The sequence below is a fragment of the Nesoenas mayeri genome (assembly GCF_963082525.1).
Source record: "Nesoenas mayeri genome assembly, chromosome: 1".
NCBI classification, from domain to species: domain Eukaryota; kingdom Metazoa; phylum Chordata; class Aves; order Columbiformes; family Columbidae; genus Nesoenas; species Nesoenas mayeri.
This window is the reverse complement of record NC_137541.1, coordinates 74,994,143-75,012,391: the sequence shown is the minus strand read 5'-3', so window position 1 is coordinate 75,012,391 and position 18,249 is coordinate 74,994,143. Positions and strand designations below refer to the sequence as shown.

Here is an 18,249-nt window from a genome sequence, read left to right as displayed (position 1 = left end):
GAAGCTCTGAAGACAAGACAAATCTCTAACACAAACACTGTTACGTAAGAGCAAGGTAATCTACTAGCAAGAATTAATCAATCATAGCATAAGGCATATCCCAATTAATCTTGAAACCAAATTGCAACACCACCACAAAGGCCATGAGTTCTCCCGTAAAAAGTTATTAAATTTAAAAGTAAAAGCTTTGTTATATTGTATTAGTCCTGCAGTGTAATTGTGGGCAGTCATCACAATTGTTCTGCATTATTATTGCTTGGTAATGTCTCAGATAAGCAAGATTTTTAACACAAATACAGTATTTCCCTCTGCCATGCTTATTATTAAGTACTTAATGTCTTAATTTTATGCTGTGTTTAATCTTTCAGGATTAATAAAACTGCAAAGACATGCAAAGGAGTATTACAACAAGCATAATATAGTTTAAGAATACAATATGGACAAACCATACAACAAGCATAATATAGTTTAAGAATACAATATGGACAAACCATAACCTTTATATATACAACAGAGACAAGATGTGCCCTTTGTTACAGCTGTGCTTTACTGCTGCCAAACTCAATAGCAACTATTTCAAAAGTATATTGTAGAATTTAATGTGGAAATGTGACAATGTGACAATGACATGGAGTTCTCATACCTAGAATTAACTTGTGAATTCTAAAGAAAAACAAACACAGTTGCTCATTGTGCAAGATACAAAAGGATGAGGATATGGAGAAAAATGTTCACTATATAATGAAAATCCATTATATAATTACCCTCCACCCCCTTTCACTTTTGTGTACACACCAACATGGAATCACCAATCAGATGACTGAAGGGGGAAAAAGAAGAAGCCTGATACTGCTCCTAGCGTAATATTTCCACTGATTTCAAGGTCACTCAGGTTGGCTTTTGTAAACATTAAACAAGACGTAAGAACTTGGTTAAAAGAATTTGCACAGCCTATTAAATATCACGGTCGACTTCTTATCTGCCCGAACCACCTGACTGAAGAAAAATGATTAGCAATAAAGCAGTAGATTAAACATTTGAATACTTAAAGCTTGTTTGTAATTTTTACATTTGAATCATATCCGATTCATATCTTAAATACAGGGAACCACCCAACATTTAGGTTCTCATTTATTCAGAATTTTGTCAGCAGATGTACATGCAAGCCATCTGCTTGAGGAAAAACTCCTTGAAGTATACAGGGAAATACTCTTATGTGCTGGAAAAATAAGTGACTATGCTGATAAATACAGACGCATGTAAGGACTCCTCATCAAAGCTAGGTGGGGGGGAAATCTAAACCATCAATAAAGGGACAAAAACCAATTCCTTTAGACAGCAGCCTCAAAGCGTTCATTTGGGCTTGGTTTTGGATTAGATCCATTTCAAGAGATGAAAGAAATTTAGGTAGCATCTAAGAAAAGCATTAGTTAGCAGCCACTGATTTGTCTAAATAATGTAAAAAAAGTACGCACACATTCTGTGCCTTTAAGAATAAGTCACAAGATAATTGAAGATAAAAAGCATCACAAAGAAGCTGACACCAAAAGTCAAGAGAGTCAATGCATCCACACCAAAACACATTTCATCTATTAACAAGAAAGTATGAAAAATAACTTCTCATCTTCAGGAGAAATAGCAATTGAGAAGTACGCAGTTTCAAACTAACAAGGTATTCAAACAAATATAATACAAATATGTAATCAGAGAATTAAGGAAATTAAGTACCTTAAAGAATATTTTCTACAGCTTTTGTAATGGAAGGGCAAATCATTCATTTGCTCAAAATCGTTCCACCTGTAGGTTCACAGCCAGGCAGACGGTTAAAACAGGTTATGCTTGCTTGGCACAACTACTGAAGCCTTATATTAGCATCAATTTGTGTCTCCAGTTATGCGCCCAGGGATTTATGTCTCTAGCACAAACATTTCCTTTCATAAAGTTTCACTATTAAATTAGCATTTTAAATGCTACTATTGAATGGGAGCTGGCTGCCTCATGGTATTCTTAATGCTTTCATTTTGTGTTGTCTGAGCAAATTCTAACTTCATGGTAATAACTAGCAGTTGCCAAATCTCAGGCTAGGTATTCAGAGAACTGAATTCAGCTTACCTATGATGGTTCGCTCACTAGTATTGCATATGGCCCCCTTGAAAGGCCTGTGTGCAGACCACAGATAATTCACCCATGCTACCTCTTTCTCCACAGGAGGACTGAAGGAATTAGCATCACAGTTTAGAAGGTAGAAAGAACCAGACCTCCAATACTAGAAAATAACCTTGTATTCCAAAGAAAGCCTTTTACACTAATATTTTCAAAGGGGAAAAAACAAAACAAACAAACAAAACAAACACAAAAAAACCCAAAACCAAACAAACCAACCAACCCATCACCAACAACAAAAACCAACACATTAACTTGATTTATGAAACAGTAGTTTAAGGTATTTTAGACAGCATACTAAAATTTCATGCCTTAAGGGAAATGCTACCATTTTGGAAATACAGCATTTTTCTGTGTTCCATGATAAAAAACATAAGTGATATACTTGGCATTTAATAAACATAGTGGTTTATTAAAAAATATGCATTTTAAGTTATGGACACTACAGTGACAAATTTGAGAAGTGGAATGTGCAGCCTCCACTGTAGAAGGCAGACTCAGAGGAATGACAGCACAAGGTATTTAGACCACAAAGCCAAGTAAAGGGAACTCTAGTGTTAAAGTAGCTAATGAACTACTACTGACTGTAGATAAGCTAGAACAATTAAAAACCTACAAACACAGTAAAGACACTCTGAATTCTGGAGAAGAAAAATATGACTTAATACATTCTTTTATTCAAGACTATTTTCTCCAGTTTCCTGAGGTAGGCTGCAAACGTTCTGCATGACTTCCCCCTTCCCCTTCACAAGAAGTATTTGAGCTAAAACAAAAATGACAAATTCTTTTATTTGTAGCAACTCACCAGAAAAAAAAAAAAAAAAAAAAGAGAATATCTGGTTTTGTTTCAGTCAGAGTCATGTTTACGTAATACCTTGGGATTTTCAGATTTCTCAATTAGCTCTGCTCAGCACAAACATATGATTTTGCTAGTTAGAATAACCTTCTGATCATTCTCAGCACTGGGCTATTACTTGTTAGAGAGTAGACACCTAAGACATGAAGTTATTAGGTTCCTTGGTCTACAAATGAAACATTTGTTTCAGTAAGGTAAACTGCAAATTATAAACTTTCTTACAGCTTCAAGAAGGATGAGAGATATTTTAAAACTGTATCCTGCTTTCATTTTAGCATCAACACTTTACCTATCTGAGACATTTTATTGCATAACACCAAAATCAGTTGCTGTTTACCCTTAGTTGCCAGAAACACTTCAAAAGAAAATAAGCCAATGAGTTTATTTCTTCAAAATACCACTATAATAGTCACTTCCTTGATGCAATCAGTGAATTCTATGAAAATTGTGATTCAGTTTTGCCCCCTCCTCACCTTTTATAAGTTAACCACCAGTTTCCCCTTTTCCACTGCAAAAAAACTGAACTTTGCTACTAAGTCTCAGTTGATCCAATTTTCCCCCATTTATATCTCCTGTAGGCATTATAGACGCCTTCAGATCTCCATTGTGCTTAGTCAAGAAAACATTCCTTCTCATTTTGATATTTCCTCTCATGCACAAACACAGCAATGTCACCTCAAATCCTTTTCCAAATCTGTAATAACCAGAGAAAAACACACAAGCTGAGGCATTTAGTATGGTATAGTCAGCAGTGCAGTCATGTCTCCTTTGTGACCACCGCTGTACTAAAGTAGCCACGCACTGCCACTGATGAGATCTTTAATGGGAATATTTAAGAGCTTACAACCTCATTATTTTACAATTTCACAACACTATACACAAGGGGAGAGTCTTAAATTATCTAGCCTCCCTTACCTCAACTAATAAACTTTTTTTTTTAACTTATTCACAGAGCAGTATAAAAGTCCATAAAGGGTTAAACACACTTAACAGGTTTTTCTGGTACATTGAATGGTTTAAGGGTATTTTAATTTGTTAGCAGCCTAGAAGGTGGCCACATTCAGCTATTGCTAAACTCCAACCAGTTAATTCTGGTGTATCATGATAATTGCTATAACCACAAATATTTCAGGAGTTTCAAATGCCTGAAGTAAGATTTGATGTCAACTCTTTTTCCAGGCTTGCCTAGTTTATTCATAACCAGTCAGCCTTCATGAACTGGAAATATTTGAAAGAAAGTCAGTCAGCGTAGCATACAATAAGGCTCTTTTTTATGGGCAAATATTCCTAGGCAGGAAACACAATAACGCACTTTGAAGGCTCATCATTAAACCTACACATACTGATGGCCAATATGAGGACACACTATTTCCAGCATTCCATTTAACCATGACTACAATTTCTTTCCAGCTATGTCAAACAGGAAGTTTCCAAACATTTCAACCAGCATTAACATGTGTAATATTGTGGGGGTTTTGTAAATAAAAGTAATTATTTTGGTACCTAATTGACACATACACAGTTCAAGTACCTATGAGTACTAGCTCTGTGTAACTTTAAGTTTAGCTGTATAAATGCACCACTGGTTGCAAGAAAAATCTCAAGGAAGCTCTTAAACTGACAAAATCTGAAGCCAAACACCTGGCAATATAAATGGAGAACATGATGTTGCTCCATGTTGGAAGGAAAAAAAAACAAATGAGCATATAGGAGATATGACAGAAATCTACTATCGCAGAGTCCAAATATTTTTAAAATGAAAAAGCAAAACAGAACAGTCTGTTTCATCAGCAAAAAGCATTTGTTGACGAGTAACTGAAATCCCTCAACACAGGAACACTTTTTTGACATTCAAGAGTGAGTTTGGAGAGCTTCTCCCTCTTAAGTTCCCTGCATCCTACACACACCCCCTCAATAGATCTCTCATGCAGATGTTGGCTGTCAGCAGTAGGCATGAAGCACAGTCCTGCCCCAAATGGGCAGGACTACGACCATCTGAGCAGACAGCTTATAATGCAGTTTGTGGGAGGCATGTCCCATATCAGCTGCCTGTGCTATCCAGAGTGTTGGGTTTAGGCCTTGCTCTGGGGAGAACAGGCATGCATATGGTGGCCAAATTTGATTCACCCATAGTACATAGGGGACCAGCTTCCCCTTTCGGAATAAACTGAAATTCTCTTGCTAGTGGATATCTCAGCAAATACTTCAGAATGCAATGAAAGCCATGTGCTCAGCACCTCAAAATGCATGCCAGGTCCTGTTCTCCATAGGAATCAATCGCAGGCCTAAGTTCATAGAGCTAATGCCACTTGCTGGTACAGCAGCTGTTCAGAATGGCTATGTTGTGTGGATGAGTAGGTGTTTTCACAGGGCAGTTAAACACCCCTGCAATAAATGGAGAGAGCTCCATATTTGCTGATGCTAGCAGAAAATAAGGGGGAGTAAGAACACACATGTGTACAAGTGGCACACAGCCTGTGAAGGGCCTATGGCTCATTAAAAACAAATGCCTCCACAGGCAGGGTAGCTTTCTTTTGATGTCTTATCTTGCAAGAGATGCACACACTTCTACTTTGATCTCTAGAAATGCTTACTCATCACCTTCACAGGTATCTAAGTGAACAATAGCATTGGTCTCAACTTGCTCAAGGCATTTTTCTTTTAATATGACCATAATAGTGATTAGCAAGCATAAGGCTAGAACTTAATTAACAAAATGCATCACAAAATTGGCCTTCCATTTGTTATTAACATACCAAATTCTTCAATGTGCATTTCAGAACTACTTTAGTAGAACAAGGCCAATAGGGTTTCCCTTTCTTGCATTTTACTAAAGCAGTACAATGATGGAACCAATCAGTTTTGCCACAGCCTGTTTTGGGATGCAAGAAAGTAGTATGAATTATTCTGACAAACTGAGATATATTTACAGCAGTCATGCAAATGCTTAGAGTCCATATGACAGATAAGAAATAAATACAAATGGTTTCAAATTGTACATTGGGTTCCAAGTCTTCTGTTTTCCCTAGGAAAAGCTACTGCCATCGTGCTCCAGGCTATCAGCAATAACCTTTGATTACCCAAAGCATGCCACCCTTGTCAGCAAAGTAACACAGATGAAGGAATTACTTCTTGGAGCAGATTAACAAGATTCCTTGGTCTTAAAAAAATTTCTGCACTCAGCACCATGAACTTAACCAGATGTATCAAGGTACACTGAGGCTTGTTAGAAAAATTAAGAAAGAAAAAGAAGCTTCCATTTCTTAACTAAATTAATGCACTACTACAACTGAAGCTTTGATGAAATCCTCCACTGTTTTGTAGCAATTATCTTTCAGAATGTCCTTTCTAATGTCTTTATTATTTTGCAATTCCTTGCTCTCTATGCAAGCTTCCATAAAAACATGTATGAAATTCTCTGTCTCCTAACATACTTTTATTTGGTAAACACCTGGACAAATTAGAAGAAAGTAAAAGATCTGTTGTCCTGAAAAGGATTTGCCATCCTGCTCAAAGATGAAAAACTTCTAGTAGTGGCTTGGGTTAACTAAATACAGAAAAATACCCTCAATTGTGAAAGCTGCTGCTATTTCTATTTCCTGCTAAAGAAAGATGCATGTTTCCGAAAGCTTAATTTTTTTTTTTTCAGTTAGAATCACAGAATTGTTTCGGTTGGAAGAGACCCTCAGGATCGAGTCCAACCATAACCTAACTCTAGCACCAAAATATGTCCCTAAGAACCTCATCTAAATGCCTTTGTATCAGCTGTTCTGATACAAGATACTACCTATGCCTAAGCCTCATCCTACCCACATTTTTTGACTGATAGATGTGCAGTAAGTTGACACCAAGAACACAAGTCCAAACAGCAACTTCTCCAATTACCTTTCAATGAGACAACTATTTCCCAACCACAAATCTGAACTTTATAACACTATCTATGCAGTAATAAAAATTACTAGTCTTTAGAAGAAACAAATTACTATTTGTCTTGGGTTTCAAGCATTGAGCTTGATTCTCAATGCCAGAACTGGAAGTTTCCATGAACAGTATTGAAATAGCAACCCAATAAGAAAAAGCTTCAAAGATTAAGGAACCTGCATTGAACTGCTTTGTGGACAGTCTGCACATACGCAGTCGAAGTTAGAGCAGTAAGTTTAGTACCATGCAACCATATGCTACAGATTCACGTTTTTAAACGTGATCAAACTGCTAATAACTTTCTTTGTAATAAGGAACCCTAGCAAAGGCAGTGACAACTCCAAAAGAAAGCAAACACCTTTACAGCCAGAAAAACTACTAAGAAGCAAGTGCTTTATTTCCTGACAACAACATTGCATGGAATTTCTATCAACAGCAATGGCAAAAACTTTGAAGTTGGTTTATCAACATTAAATACAGTTCTTATCAGCTCAACAGAACATCAACACTCAAGAAAGGTGATTTAGTTTCAAAGATAAGCAGTGAGCAAAAAAGCAGTTTTCACAGTAAGTTCTTCAGATAGGTCCCACACCCAACCACCTCACTCTTTCCTACATGTTTTTCAAGAAAAAAAAAAAGGGCTTTGCAGCACACTCCAAAGGTAAATACATTTGAGCTATTTTGGAGTGTGAGGAAATAAAGTCAAAATTTCACTCTGCCAGACTGTCTCTTCTGTGTCATGGCTGAATTTAAGTACATTCTCTACTTTCAGCTGTGGTGCTAAAGCATAGCAAGGTGGCTTTTAACAAACTGCAGGCTGTCTTTAAAAACAAAGAAAAAAATTATCATGTAAAATATCTTAAAATCCTCTAAGAAAAGGGTGCAAATGACAAATTCTGCAGTAATGACACAACTTCCAAATTGATTAAGAGTTCTTTACTTCATATTACCCGAGGCATTAAGTAGTGAGACTGGCATTCCAGAGACATGGCATCTTTTCTAATCAAGTCAGACAAAACATGTTGATCAAAGCAGTTAGTTATCCTTTTTGTGAAGGATTAAGGCTAGAATTCAAAGTTGCAGTCTTCAGAGAACATACAGAAAAAAGACATATTTTAGACTAAAATTTGGTCAAATTTAGTTTGGAAAAATTGCTCCAAACCAGAAATACTTAAACAAGATTTTGCTAATTACATTTGACAGACCTGCAGTTAGTTTCTGCATGTCAATTAACACTGATGAGTTATTCTTAAGTTAAATTTATTAAGACTTGCACAGGACTTCCTTTACTTTAGGTTCATATTCTACCAACAGTAGAAGCCTGGCAAACCGCCTCCTGCATCTTAACTCTTGATCTGAATAATAATTCCTGTCCTATTGTTTTGTTAGGCTTCTCTGTGGAAAGGCAAGTTTAAGTTAAATGGTACATTCTGCCAAGGCATTACTTGGCCTAAGCAAGCTACTGGATACCTTAATTATTCACTCAAATAATCAGAAGTACATATAACCCAAAATGCATTCCAATCTAGTATCAGGCATGCATGTCAAAATGCAGTTACCCTCACAGAAACACAGAAAAGTAGAGTGCAGAGATCACAAGAAAGCTATTTTTTGACGAAAGCAATTACTTAATATCTATATCAAGGCTACACTGCAGTGGACAGCACAGCTTTAGTTACTTTACCACCTTCCTTTATGTTGTCCTTTAGTCCAAGCATTTTGCTCAGTGTCAGGATTAAAAATGAAACAAAACAACCCTCACTTCCCTGACACATAATGCAACATGCACCTAAATGCTGGCAACCAAAATTCCACATTATTCACATTTCTCAGTGTAACAGGGTATTGCCAAGACTACCATTTTTTTGAATAGTTTTATACGCAGCAATAAGGAGTCATCCTATAAGTATCAGAGTACAACGAAACAGCCATTTCTTTCCTTAATATACTGTCTTGGCTATTTCCATTGAGAGAAAAGTTTATATATGTTTTTTTTCTTAAGTCAGCTTTGTAAGCTTGTTTATTCTCTCAAACTACATGGCCTCTGTAAATTTACCAAGTACAGCATGCATGAAGGTTTAAATTTCCTACTGTGTCACCACTTCCTGTTAATAGTTCAGTATTACTCTAAAATTGCTTGCATCAGAGTACTCTTTTTCATGTTTAGTTCAAAGTATCTTAGTGTATCCATAAAAGTTCCATCTCTGAAGAATGCCAGGGACATCATACCACACATTTTCAACTCTCCATGCAGTTATGTAAACATTTAGGTATACCTACTACAGTCTTTCAGCTATACACATACAAGGCTTCATGATAATCTGCTCTATCTTTCAAACTATCTAACCTATTCTTTGTCGGGTTTCGTTTTTCTTTTTCTTTTTAAACCACAATACAAATGTCAGTGGTGATATTTTAAGCACCAATCAACTACAAAACTTTTACAGCCTCCCCTCTGTTTCACTCAAATACCACCTAGTTTCAACATACTGAAATTTCAAGGCTTTAGTCACTTTGCTAAACTAGTGACAAAGCCTTTGTCAGACACTGGAACAGGCTGCCTATGGAAGTGGCTGAGTCACCAACCCTGGAGATATTTAAAAACATCCATAGATGTGGTGCTTAGGGACATGGTTTAGAGCTAGACTTGGCAGTGCTAGGTTAAGGGTTGGACTCTATGATCTTAAAAGGTCTTTTCCAACCAAAACAATTCTATGATTCTATACTAAGAACACAACTGCCTCTATTAATGTTTTTTTAAAGAATCAATGTTTGTTACCACAAAATCCCCAAACTTCTATTTGTCCTAAGAATCAAAGAGTACAAAGCAGAGGAACTGCAAAACAAGTAGTGTTTCCTACATAATACAATGCTCAAAACACTAAAGTTCAGTTAAATATTCCATTTTATATTGCTAAACTGCCAAAAGCTTAGTAAATTTAGGAAATTTACTTAGGAAATTCAGTGTTTAGTTTTTCAATATGGCCATCAATTGCAATCAAAGTCCAATTCTGCTTTCAGAAAAACTGCTAATACTTTGAACACCCTTAAAGTCCCTTCAGAAAAAAAGCCATTAACATATCATTTGAATTAATTTTTTACTGCAGCCAAAACTTGTTTTACTCCCTGAAGAGTGAGTGTGAAGATGGTGTCTAGAATTTTTAATGAACTGAAACTATTCCATAAGAATATAATTGCATCTTCAAGTTTGGAGATAATTTTAAACTGATTTTAGCATATTACTAGCTAATATGATCTAAACAATGCTAGTCTTCTTCTTTGAGCAACTTGCACACCTATTCTAGAGAGCATTAGTCAACTCACAGAACATATTACTATTCCAGCCTGATGTACTCTGAGTTTCAGAAAAAGGCAAACCAACCAAACACACATACAAAAAACCAAAACCTAATTATTCCATCCAAAAATTTTTGTCTTGACCATTTTAACGTAACAAACTTTGTGGTTATACATTAAAAAAGAGAAAGAGTAGAGAAAATAATTGAACCTATAAAGAAGAAACTGATCTCAATACTGAAGACTTTTTTTTTTTTACTCAAGGGTAAATAAAGATATACTCATGTGTTACACATTAGCCTACTGACATTGCTTATGAAACAGACTGCAGCTCTGTTCTTTCGGAAGCAATACACGGAAGAGTCCAAAGAAACAGATTTAGCAGTAGTGTTTACCATATTATATGTCACCAATAGCACAAATACAAAGAACACCTTTAACTCACCTATAATAAACATGAAATACATTTAAGCTATGCTTTGTAAAGGTCCTAGTTTAGCCTAATTTCTATTTCTGATCATGTATCATCCTTTAATATTAAATACTTGAGTTCACATTTATCCAAACAATCATACTAGTCTACAAAATTCTCATTCTCATTCATCTTTTATGCTTCCAGACACAATTACTTGGTTGAAGACAATGGCTTGGTATAGAATAGCCAGAAATCAAGTTCTCCTGACAAGTATAAAATGCCAAACACACCAAAAAAACCCCTTTGGTTCAGGATTCCTTTTTCCTGACCGCCTCCTTATTTTATTTTGAAACACTGCTATCAAGGAAGGCTCCCCAGAAAGTTGCCTTAAAATAAAATCTAAAAGAAAAGACTAATTAAGGTTGAAAGGAACCTCTGGATATCATCTAGTCCAACCCTCTGCTCAGAGCAGGTCTGACAGATCAGATTGCTCAGAGCCATGTCCAGTTGAGTCTTAGACACCTCCAAGAGTAGAGGTCCCACATCCTCTCTGCAGATGTACTACAGAATAGCCCAAAAACAAAAGAGGTTAAAACTTAGCACCCAGTAATTTCAAAACAACATATTTATAAATAGGATAGACATTTACCATAATAAACATGTCTCCTCAAAAAATGATAGCTGTCTACTAAACAAGAATCTCACTGGCATTATGTCTTTTAGATAAGGTATCGGAAAATAAGGGGAAATCTGCATCAAAATGTAATATGCCCTCACTACCACCACCAACACAGGTTAGTGGTCCAGAAAAGCTTTCATTTAAAAAAATGCACAATTGGCTCACCAAAACCAAGCTGTCTTACATAGTCTCAGACGTTTTCCCCTAGCCATTTTCATGTTTGCTATAGTTCAAACTCAAAAGAGCTTCAAGTCACATGGTAGAAATTTACCCCACTGAATACAGTTCATGTGGACAGCGTACTCACCTGCAATTAATGTCAGTACTGACACTGTGAAACCTTTCCTTTTCTTGCAATAAAATTTTTCTTTAAATGCTTTCTGCTTGAAAAAGTTTGCTCTCTTTAAAGCTTAATCAAATTATCAGAACATCTGAAAGCCTTCTTCAGATCTGGGCAGCACAAATTACTGATATTATAATGGGCTTTGTATTATCTTTCTGCATGTATAATCTCACATTGAGATAAGCACAAGGCAACTTCTCTCAAAAAAGTTTATATTTGCATCTAGACACAAAAAGAAAACATGCAATACATTCACACACTATCTTACATTTATCATTTCTGTACACTTACAGTAGCCTTTAACCACTTTAGATTTAACATTGATCACTCAGTCCCTTTGGTAATTTTAAAAGTTACCCACCCACACCCCTTTTCAGCAATAAAAACTGACAAAGGTTCAATTCTGAATTGCATCTCTGACCCAAATGGATGATCCTCAAGTTTGTGCCAGGTAAAAACCCTTGACAGAACTAGGACAAAACCTAAATGTTCATTTCCATTCTGAAGGCTATTTCTGCAAATCACAATAACCAAAGGCATCTTGTGTTGCAGTTCTCTCCACAGTTCACAATGTACAAAAATCAGATTTTCTATAGTAAGAGTAAAAAATAAAATCAAAATATTGATCCAAGTTACCTCCCAGAAGCTGTCACTAGAAACTTCTACTCCAACGGAATCATCATATGAGCCAGACATTTCTCTGTATGAAGAACTTTTAAGTATTCAGAGCTTAAACAACTCCAGAAATCTGTGAAAAGACAGAAAATATTTATGAGCATTATAAATGGAAAACCGTTATCAAAAGAGAAACAAAGTAACATCCTTAAGTTATTTGATATCTGGGGATGCCAAATTAAAAAAAAGAGCTAACCACACAGTACATGTGAATAAGTACATTTTGCAACTGAACACTATTCTACCACACAAAGTTCTTGGCTCTCTTAATGACATTTGTTGTCCAGAAAATGTTCAATCCATCTGCCTATACTAAATTTCAAACTCTTTAATTTCTTTTATCATAAAATTTCCTATTACAACTGAAAGAAATGACTGAGCAGCGTGATGCTTATTTAGTAAGTATTCCACTTCAATGCATGCCATAAGATACAATCAACTGACCTTTGCTACTGATAAAATAACCTCCATTGCTTCCTATTCCTTTTTCACTGAAAATCTATATTATGTAACCAAACCCACTAGAGATACTTAAGGCCAAAACCACTTATTGATTTAAAGAAAAATAAGTAAAATCTTTTCAGAATGAGTTTTATTTCTGTAAGAATTTTGGATTTAAGTCATCTACTTGAAAGCTAAAGGTACCACAAATGCAAAACAGAGCTTCCTCAGCAACAATGTAAAGCAAAACCAACATGAAGAGTATTGCAGCTGCATAAGTCCAATGCAGGAGGCAAGACCAGCCTCCTTCCCAAAAGTCTTAGTACAGTTTATGACACGCAGACAGTCACTCGTCACTACATCTCTTACTGGGCTAGTAACTACCTGGGCTTTCTTGCCACCACTCTTCTGCATTTCAAAGTATAGAATAGATTCCAATTGTTGGTACATGTACCAAGTCAAAGGTTATAGGCTCCAGGACAGAAGGTCTCCTTTAAAGGGACAGTTATTTCCCTAGAAGCTGAAATTTGCACACCTCATTTTACTGCATTTTATTTGTGACATGTTACTATACTCTTTCATTGTCTTCTTTTAGCAAAACAAAGAAACAAAAAAACAATTCCAAATTCTGGCCTTTATGAAAAGCCAGTATTTTAACATTTCAGGCATTCTCACTTATATAGACACACATGCATGAAGACAAAAATGACCTATCCTCATCAAAGGAGATAACTGTTTATAAAGCACCATGTATAAAAAATATGTAGGGTTATCCTAAACTACCATTTAAGGAAAGTATTGAAAACAGTTCTGAGATAAAAATTCAGACACATCCATAAATGCTGTTTGCGGGGTGGAGAACAGGAGGCAGGAGAGGAAGGAAACAGCTCCCTCCCACAACACAGACATGCAAATCCCTGCCTAATCTCTACAGATATTTCAGCAAGTTCTCCTGTTTAGATTTCTCCTATTAAGTTTGCCTATAACTACTTCCAGGGCTACATACGGGTTACAGATTTTAATTCCCCTTCTAGGATGAATACCTTTATTGGTAGACTGACTATAAGGTGAAGCTTCCTCTCTCTTTTGCCCTATGAATTTTGCTTTCTTTAATGCAATGGGGCCATTTCAAAAAGAAGAGTAGAAAACACCTACAAACCTGGCCTACCCTGTAACCGAGGGGCTATGGCACACTGCCAAGACAAACAGAATTGAAAGCTGCCAAGGAGAATTCAACACTAAATCCGCATTTCTTGGATACTCTGAAAATAACTGTGCCATAAGGGTAAGCATACGCCACCTGCATGTAACAAGAACTAGCTACTGAAAAAGCAGTTCAGACAGTTACAGCACAACCAGAACAAAGAAATGCTCCGGTTGGGAAGACAAGCTGTTCCTCTTGAGCAGTATTTCATACAATTAATTTCCATAATCTAATTCACACTAAGCTTAAAACAACCTTAACACCTTACAGAACTGAAAACTACAACAAAAACATCAATTGTTACATTTTTATTTTGAAAAGATAGCCAAAAATACAGGAAGCATTTTGCAAAACAGCAGCAATTAGAAAGGAAAATGATATATTAGTGTAACAACCCTCAACTTGTTATGGCATTAGTAATTAAAAAAAAAAAAAGGCTTTTCCACCTGTGCTTTTATAGAACTAAGTGAAAAGTGCATTAAAAGACTATTGAATTGTCAGCTTCTTAGCAGCATACCTTTACATGGAATGTGTTCTTTCCTGATAAATTTTGGCCCTTGCAATTCTTACAATACATCCAGGTAAACAAAGATTACATCAGTAAGCATTTTTTATTCCCTGATAGCCCTTCTGAGGTAGCCATAAGCAGCACAAGGAGGAAAGAGAAGTGCAATAAACTTGCGACTAGTTAGACCAACTCAAAAACATAGTTTGACAATAAACAGCTTTTTTGAGAGTTTGTTTTAAAGTTTTCACAAAAACATAAGGTTGCGCGTTGGTATCTTTAACCATAAGTTATAGTATTATTTTATCTGATCAAAGGGAGATCTAGAGTTTATAAGACAACTTGTTAGGTCAACAAACATTCCGGGTTATAGTCTGTTAACTGTGTCCTTTTGCACTAATGTCACTCTGAAACCAAGTAAGCGACTGAAGCAAGCGTGTTACCCAGACACATCATGCAGAACAAGGGAAGAAGCAACAAGATTCCAGGGGTTCTCAGGAAAGGCTGTAGTTGTTCTGCTGCAGTACACCAAGATCTTTCAACCAAAGTGTTCAGTGTGATTTAGAAGAGATGAGGCACGCAACCATACAGTTAAGCAATCTTGGAAAAATAAACCCTTATGCAAAAGTATAAATCTAAGGGAAAGTTTCAACATGTCACCCATCCCACTCCCTCAAGCCACACAAGAAATGTTTTTTTCCCCTCCAATTACAAAAAGAAAAGACAGTGAAAGTGTTCTGAAATAATAATACAGCATCCACTTACCTTTAACAAAATATCCTAAACTACACAAGGGCTGGAAATTTAATCTGAAAAGCTAAATTGGAAAAGCTGAAACAGATGAACATTTTCTTGAATGGGGAAACAGGTTGTGTGGACTTGGTTTTTTTTAAAAAAAAGAAAAAAGAACTTCTATTCCTCCTCAACTAAAACTACATAATACACAGAGCTATCCTTTTTTCCATAAAAGCATTAAAATGATCAGCACTCAGAAAATTCTGATGGGTTTAAGGTTTTTATATGCCAAATACTATTCTGTGAGAAAGTATGAGCAAGCGTATTTAGGGAAATATTATGGAGTCATAGCAACAACTGGCACAGAAAAACACTATTTGTACTGCACTACTTAAAAATAAACTGAATACTGAGATAGGAACATTAAGCGGTATGAGTCATGCTACCCTCATGAAATAGAACTATTACAGCAGCCAGTCCTTTAGCACATTTTTTGTTAGGGTTTGGTTCTTGCATCCTTCAAGTGAATTTGCAGAGGTTTCACAGTGAAAGTTCATTGCACTTAGATTTCTAGGGTCTTCTATTTCACTATAAAAGTACACCTACGAACAACTAAAACTGTCAGTATAAAATATGGGAAATTTAGATCAAGATGACAAAAGACGTAAGCTCTGCACTGATTTTCCACAAATGATCATCTGTACCTCACAAAACCGGGGGTGCTTTGGTGAGCTAGATTGCAGCAGAACTGGTAACTCCATAGGAAAGCACAGTGTATGCACCCAGTTCCTATATTCCCACAGGTTTGGCTTCATCCACACTCCGGCCTTTATCTTCTCATTCCACGACTCCAGGTCCAACTCTTTAGGAGTACCTACAATGCCTTTTTCTTGTCTGTCAACTACTTGCTGAGCAAGCAGTAGCGCAGTGCTCTAGCAGTTTCCACCCAACTTCAGACGGGCTGGTGAACCAGCTCACTAAATAGGACAGATTATTACAGAGCTCACATTAAGATTTCCTTCAGCGGTTCAATCAGTTTAGGTTTCTCCCATATAGCTGCCAATTTTCATGAAACTGATTTTTTTAAAAAAATCTGTTCCTTCTATAAGGTGTTCTTCCTTAACACTTGTCTGAAACTGACCAATTGATTCAAAAATTATGGAAGCAGGAAGTTAGAGAAGGCAAAGGTGTCCCGTTCTCCTAGAAGGCAGATTCAAGATCTTCAGTGAATAGAAACCTCCTCTGGATCATGCTCTGTGCCTTCCCCTCAGCATGCTCTTGGCCAACGCAAATGAAATCTCATAACTTTCACACTTCTCACGGTATTTTCTTCCCCTGTGTCAAATAACTTTGGAAATTCCACTGAAAACCAAAATCTCAATATATTATTAATCATCAAGTTCAGAGGTCTTCAAACAAGTTTTTACCTGTGTCACCATACATAAAACACCAAACATGACGCAGCAGAGAGAAAGCCTTAGTAGTTCAGAGCCCTTGATGCCTGATGCCTTTTCTCACAAGAAATCCCAGCACACATTAGCTAAGAGAAATTACATAGGCTAAAAATAAACCACAAAGTCCGACTGAAAAAAGTAACTATATATGAAATAGTTCATACTGTAAGAGCTACAGAAGTGGTACAAACAAGCAAGGCTCAAGTTTCTTGACTTGGTGATTTTTAAGCAATCCTTGCAAATTAGGATACATTAATCTTAGATACAACAAACCTGACCAATAAATGAGACTTTTTAAAACTTCCTCTTAGGGAACATTCTAACAGTGCTATAGGCTAAAGACCTTGAATTTCTTCTCTACTGCTAGTGTCCCACGATGTGAAAGTAATTGCTATAAATATCCTGAAGGCTTAACACATGAGGATTTTAGAACATATTAACTAATAATGAGCAAGCAGACCTTCAGATACTGCATAAAAACAACTGAATAGAATATGCTGCCTCTGCTCTCAATAAGTTCATTTTTGTGCTGTTATCTTGAAAGCAATTCACAAAAATTCTTGCTTCATTCATGTTGAAACACTTTTTTTTTTTACTCCCTTTTTCTTCATGTGTCAGGTGGTAGAGATCAGCACAATACCTATCTTGCAAAAATCTGTGCAACAGACTTTTAAGATGCTAAAACAATCCAGTGAATCCCAAAGATTCTTTTAAGGTGTTTTCCAACAGTAAGATGGGAAAAAACCATTTAAAGAAACCCTTCAGTTTGTCCACTTCAGCCTCAATAACAGATGAATTTGTTTCTTACTGAGAATTTGTTTCTTACTCTTACTGAGAAACAGGTAGAGCTGTCTGCTGAAAGACAGATTTTAACATTCTGAACTCCCTTGGAATATGCTCTTTATTTTTATTAGATATTTCACTATAGTTAAAAAAGATGGTATTAAAAATAAAAAAAAAAAATCTAATTAAGGTCTTAATGCTGCTTACTAAGTCCTCTAAATAGAGAGAATAGATTCAGAGTCTGACATCCCAACAAAAAGAATGCCTGCAGACAAAACACAATTTCCAATACTTGAAACCTGAAGACAATACCATGCAACAAGATCAACATTTCCAAATACATACAATCCAGATGACAAACAGGAGGCGTGACTCCTCCAGCCTTAATTCCAGAACTCCACAGTTTCTAGAACAGAAGGAACTGACAGAAGTTCTCAGTGCCAACGTGACGTAATAATTCTCTCTTCCAATTATTCTGTCATGTACAAAAGGTTGCCTTAAAGCAAGGCAATCACTAATACTGTGGTTCTAGGTGACAAACTGGTCCAAAACAGAGCAAAATCCCAGAATCATACAATGACAGAATGATTCAAGCAGTGTCAGCCCAGGTTGCTCAGAACTTGATACAGTCAGGTCTTGAAAACCTCCAGAGACAGACTACACAACCTCTCTGTGCATCCTATTTCAATGTTCAACTGTATTCAAGATGAGAAACAGAAGAAAATAATCGATATTTAGAAAACCAAATGGTCTCTTCAGCTATTAATATTATCCTTGT

General features: G+C 36.2%; 1 protein-coding gene across 4 annotated transcripts in view; it reads right to left on the bottom strand.

Moving 5' to 3' along the window:
• Positions 1–18,249, bottom strand: part of PACSIN2 (protein kinase C and casein kinase substrate in neurons 2) — a 62,827-nt gene that overhangs the window by 16,513 nt on the left and 28,065 nt on the right. For all 4 annotated transcript variants that reach the window (XM_080348591.1, XM_080348593.1, XM_080348594.1 and 1 more), the window contains exon 2: positions 12,311–12,422. In XM_080348591.1, coding sequence (XP_080204717.1) covers positions 12,311–12,370 — 60 coding nt within the window. In that variant the 5' untranslated portion in view covers positions 12,371–12,422. The remainder of the gene's footprint in view (positions 1–12,310; positions 12,423–18,249) is intronic.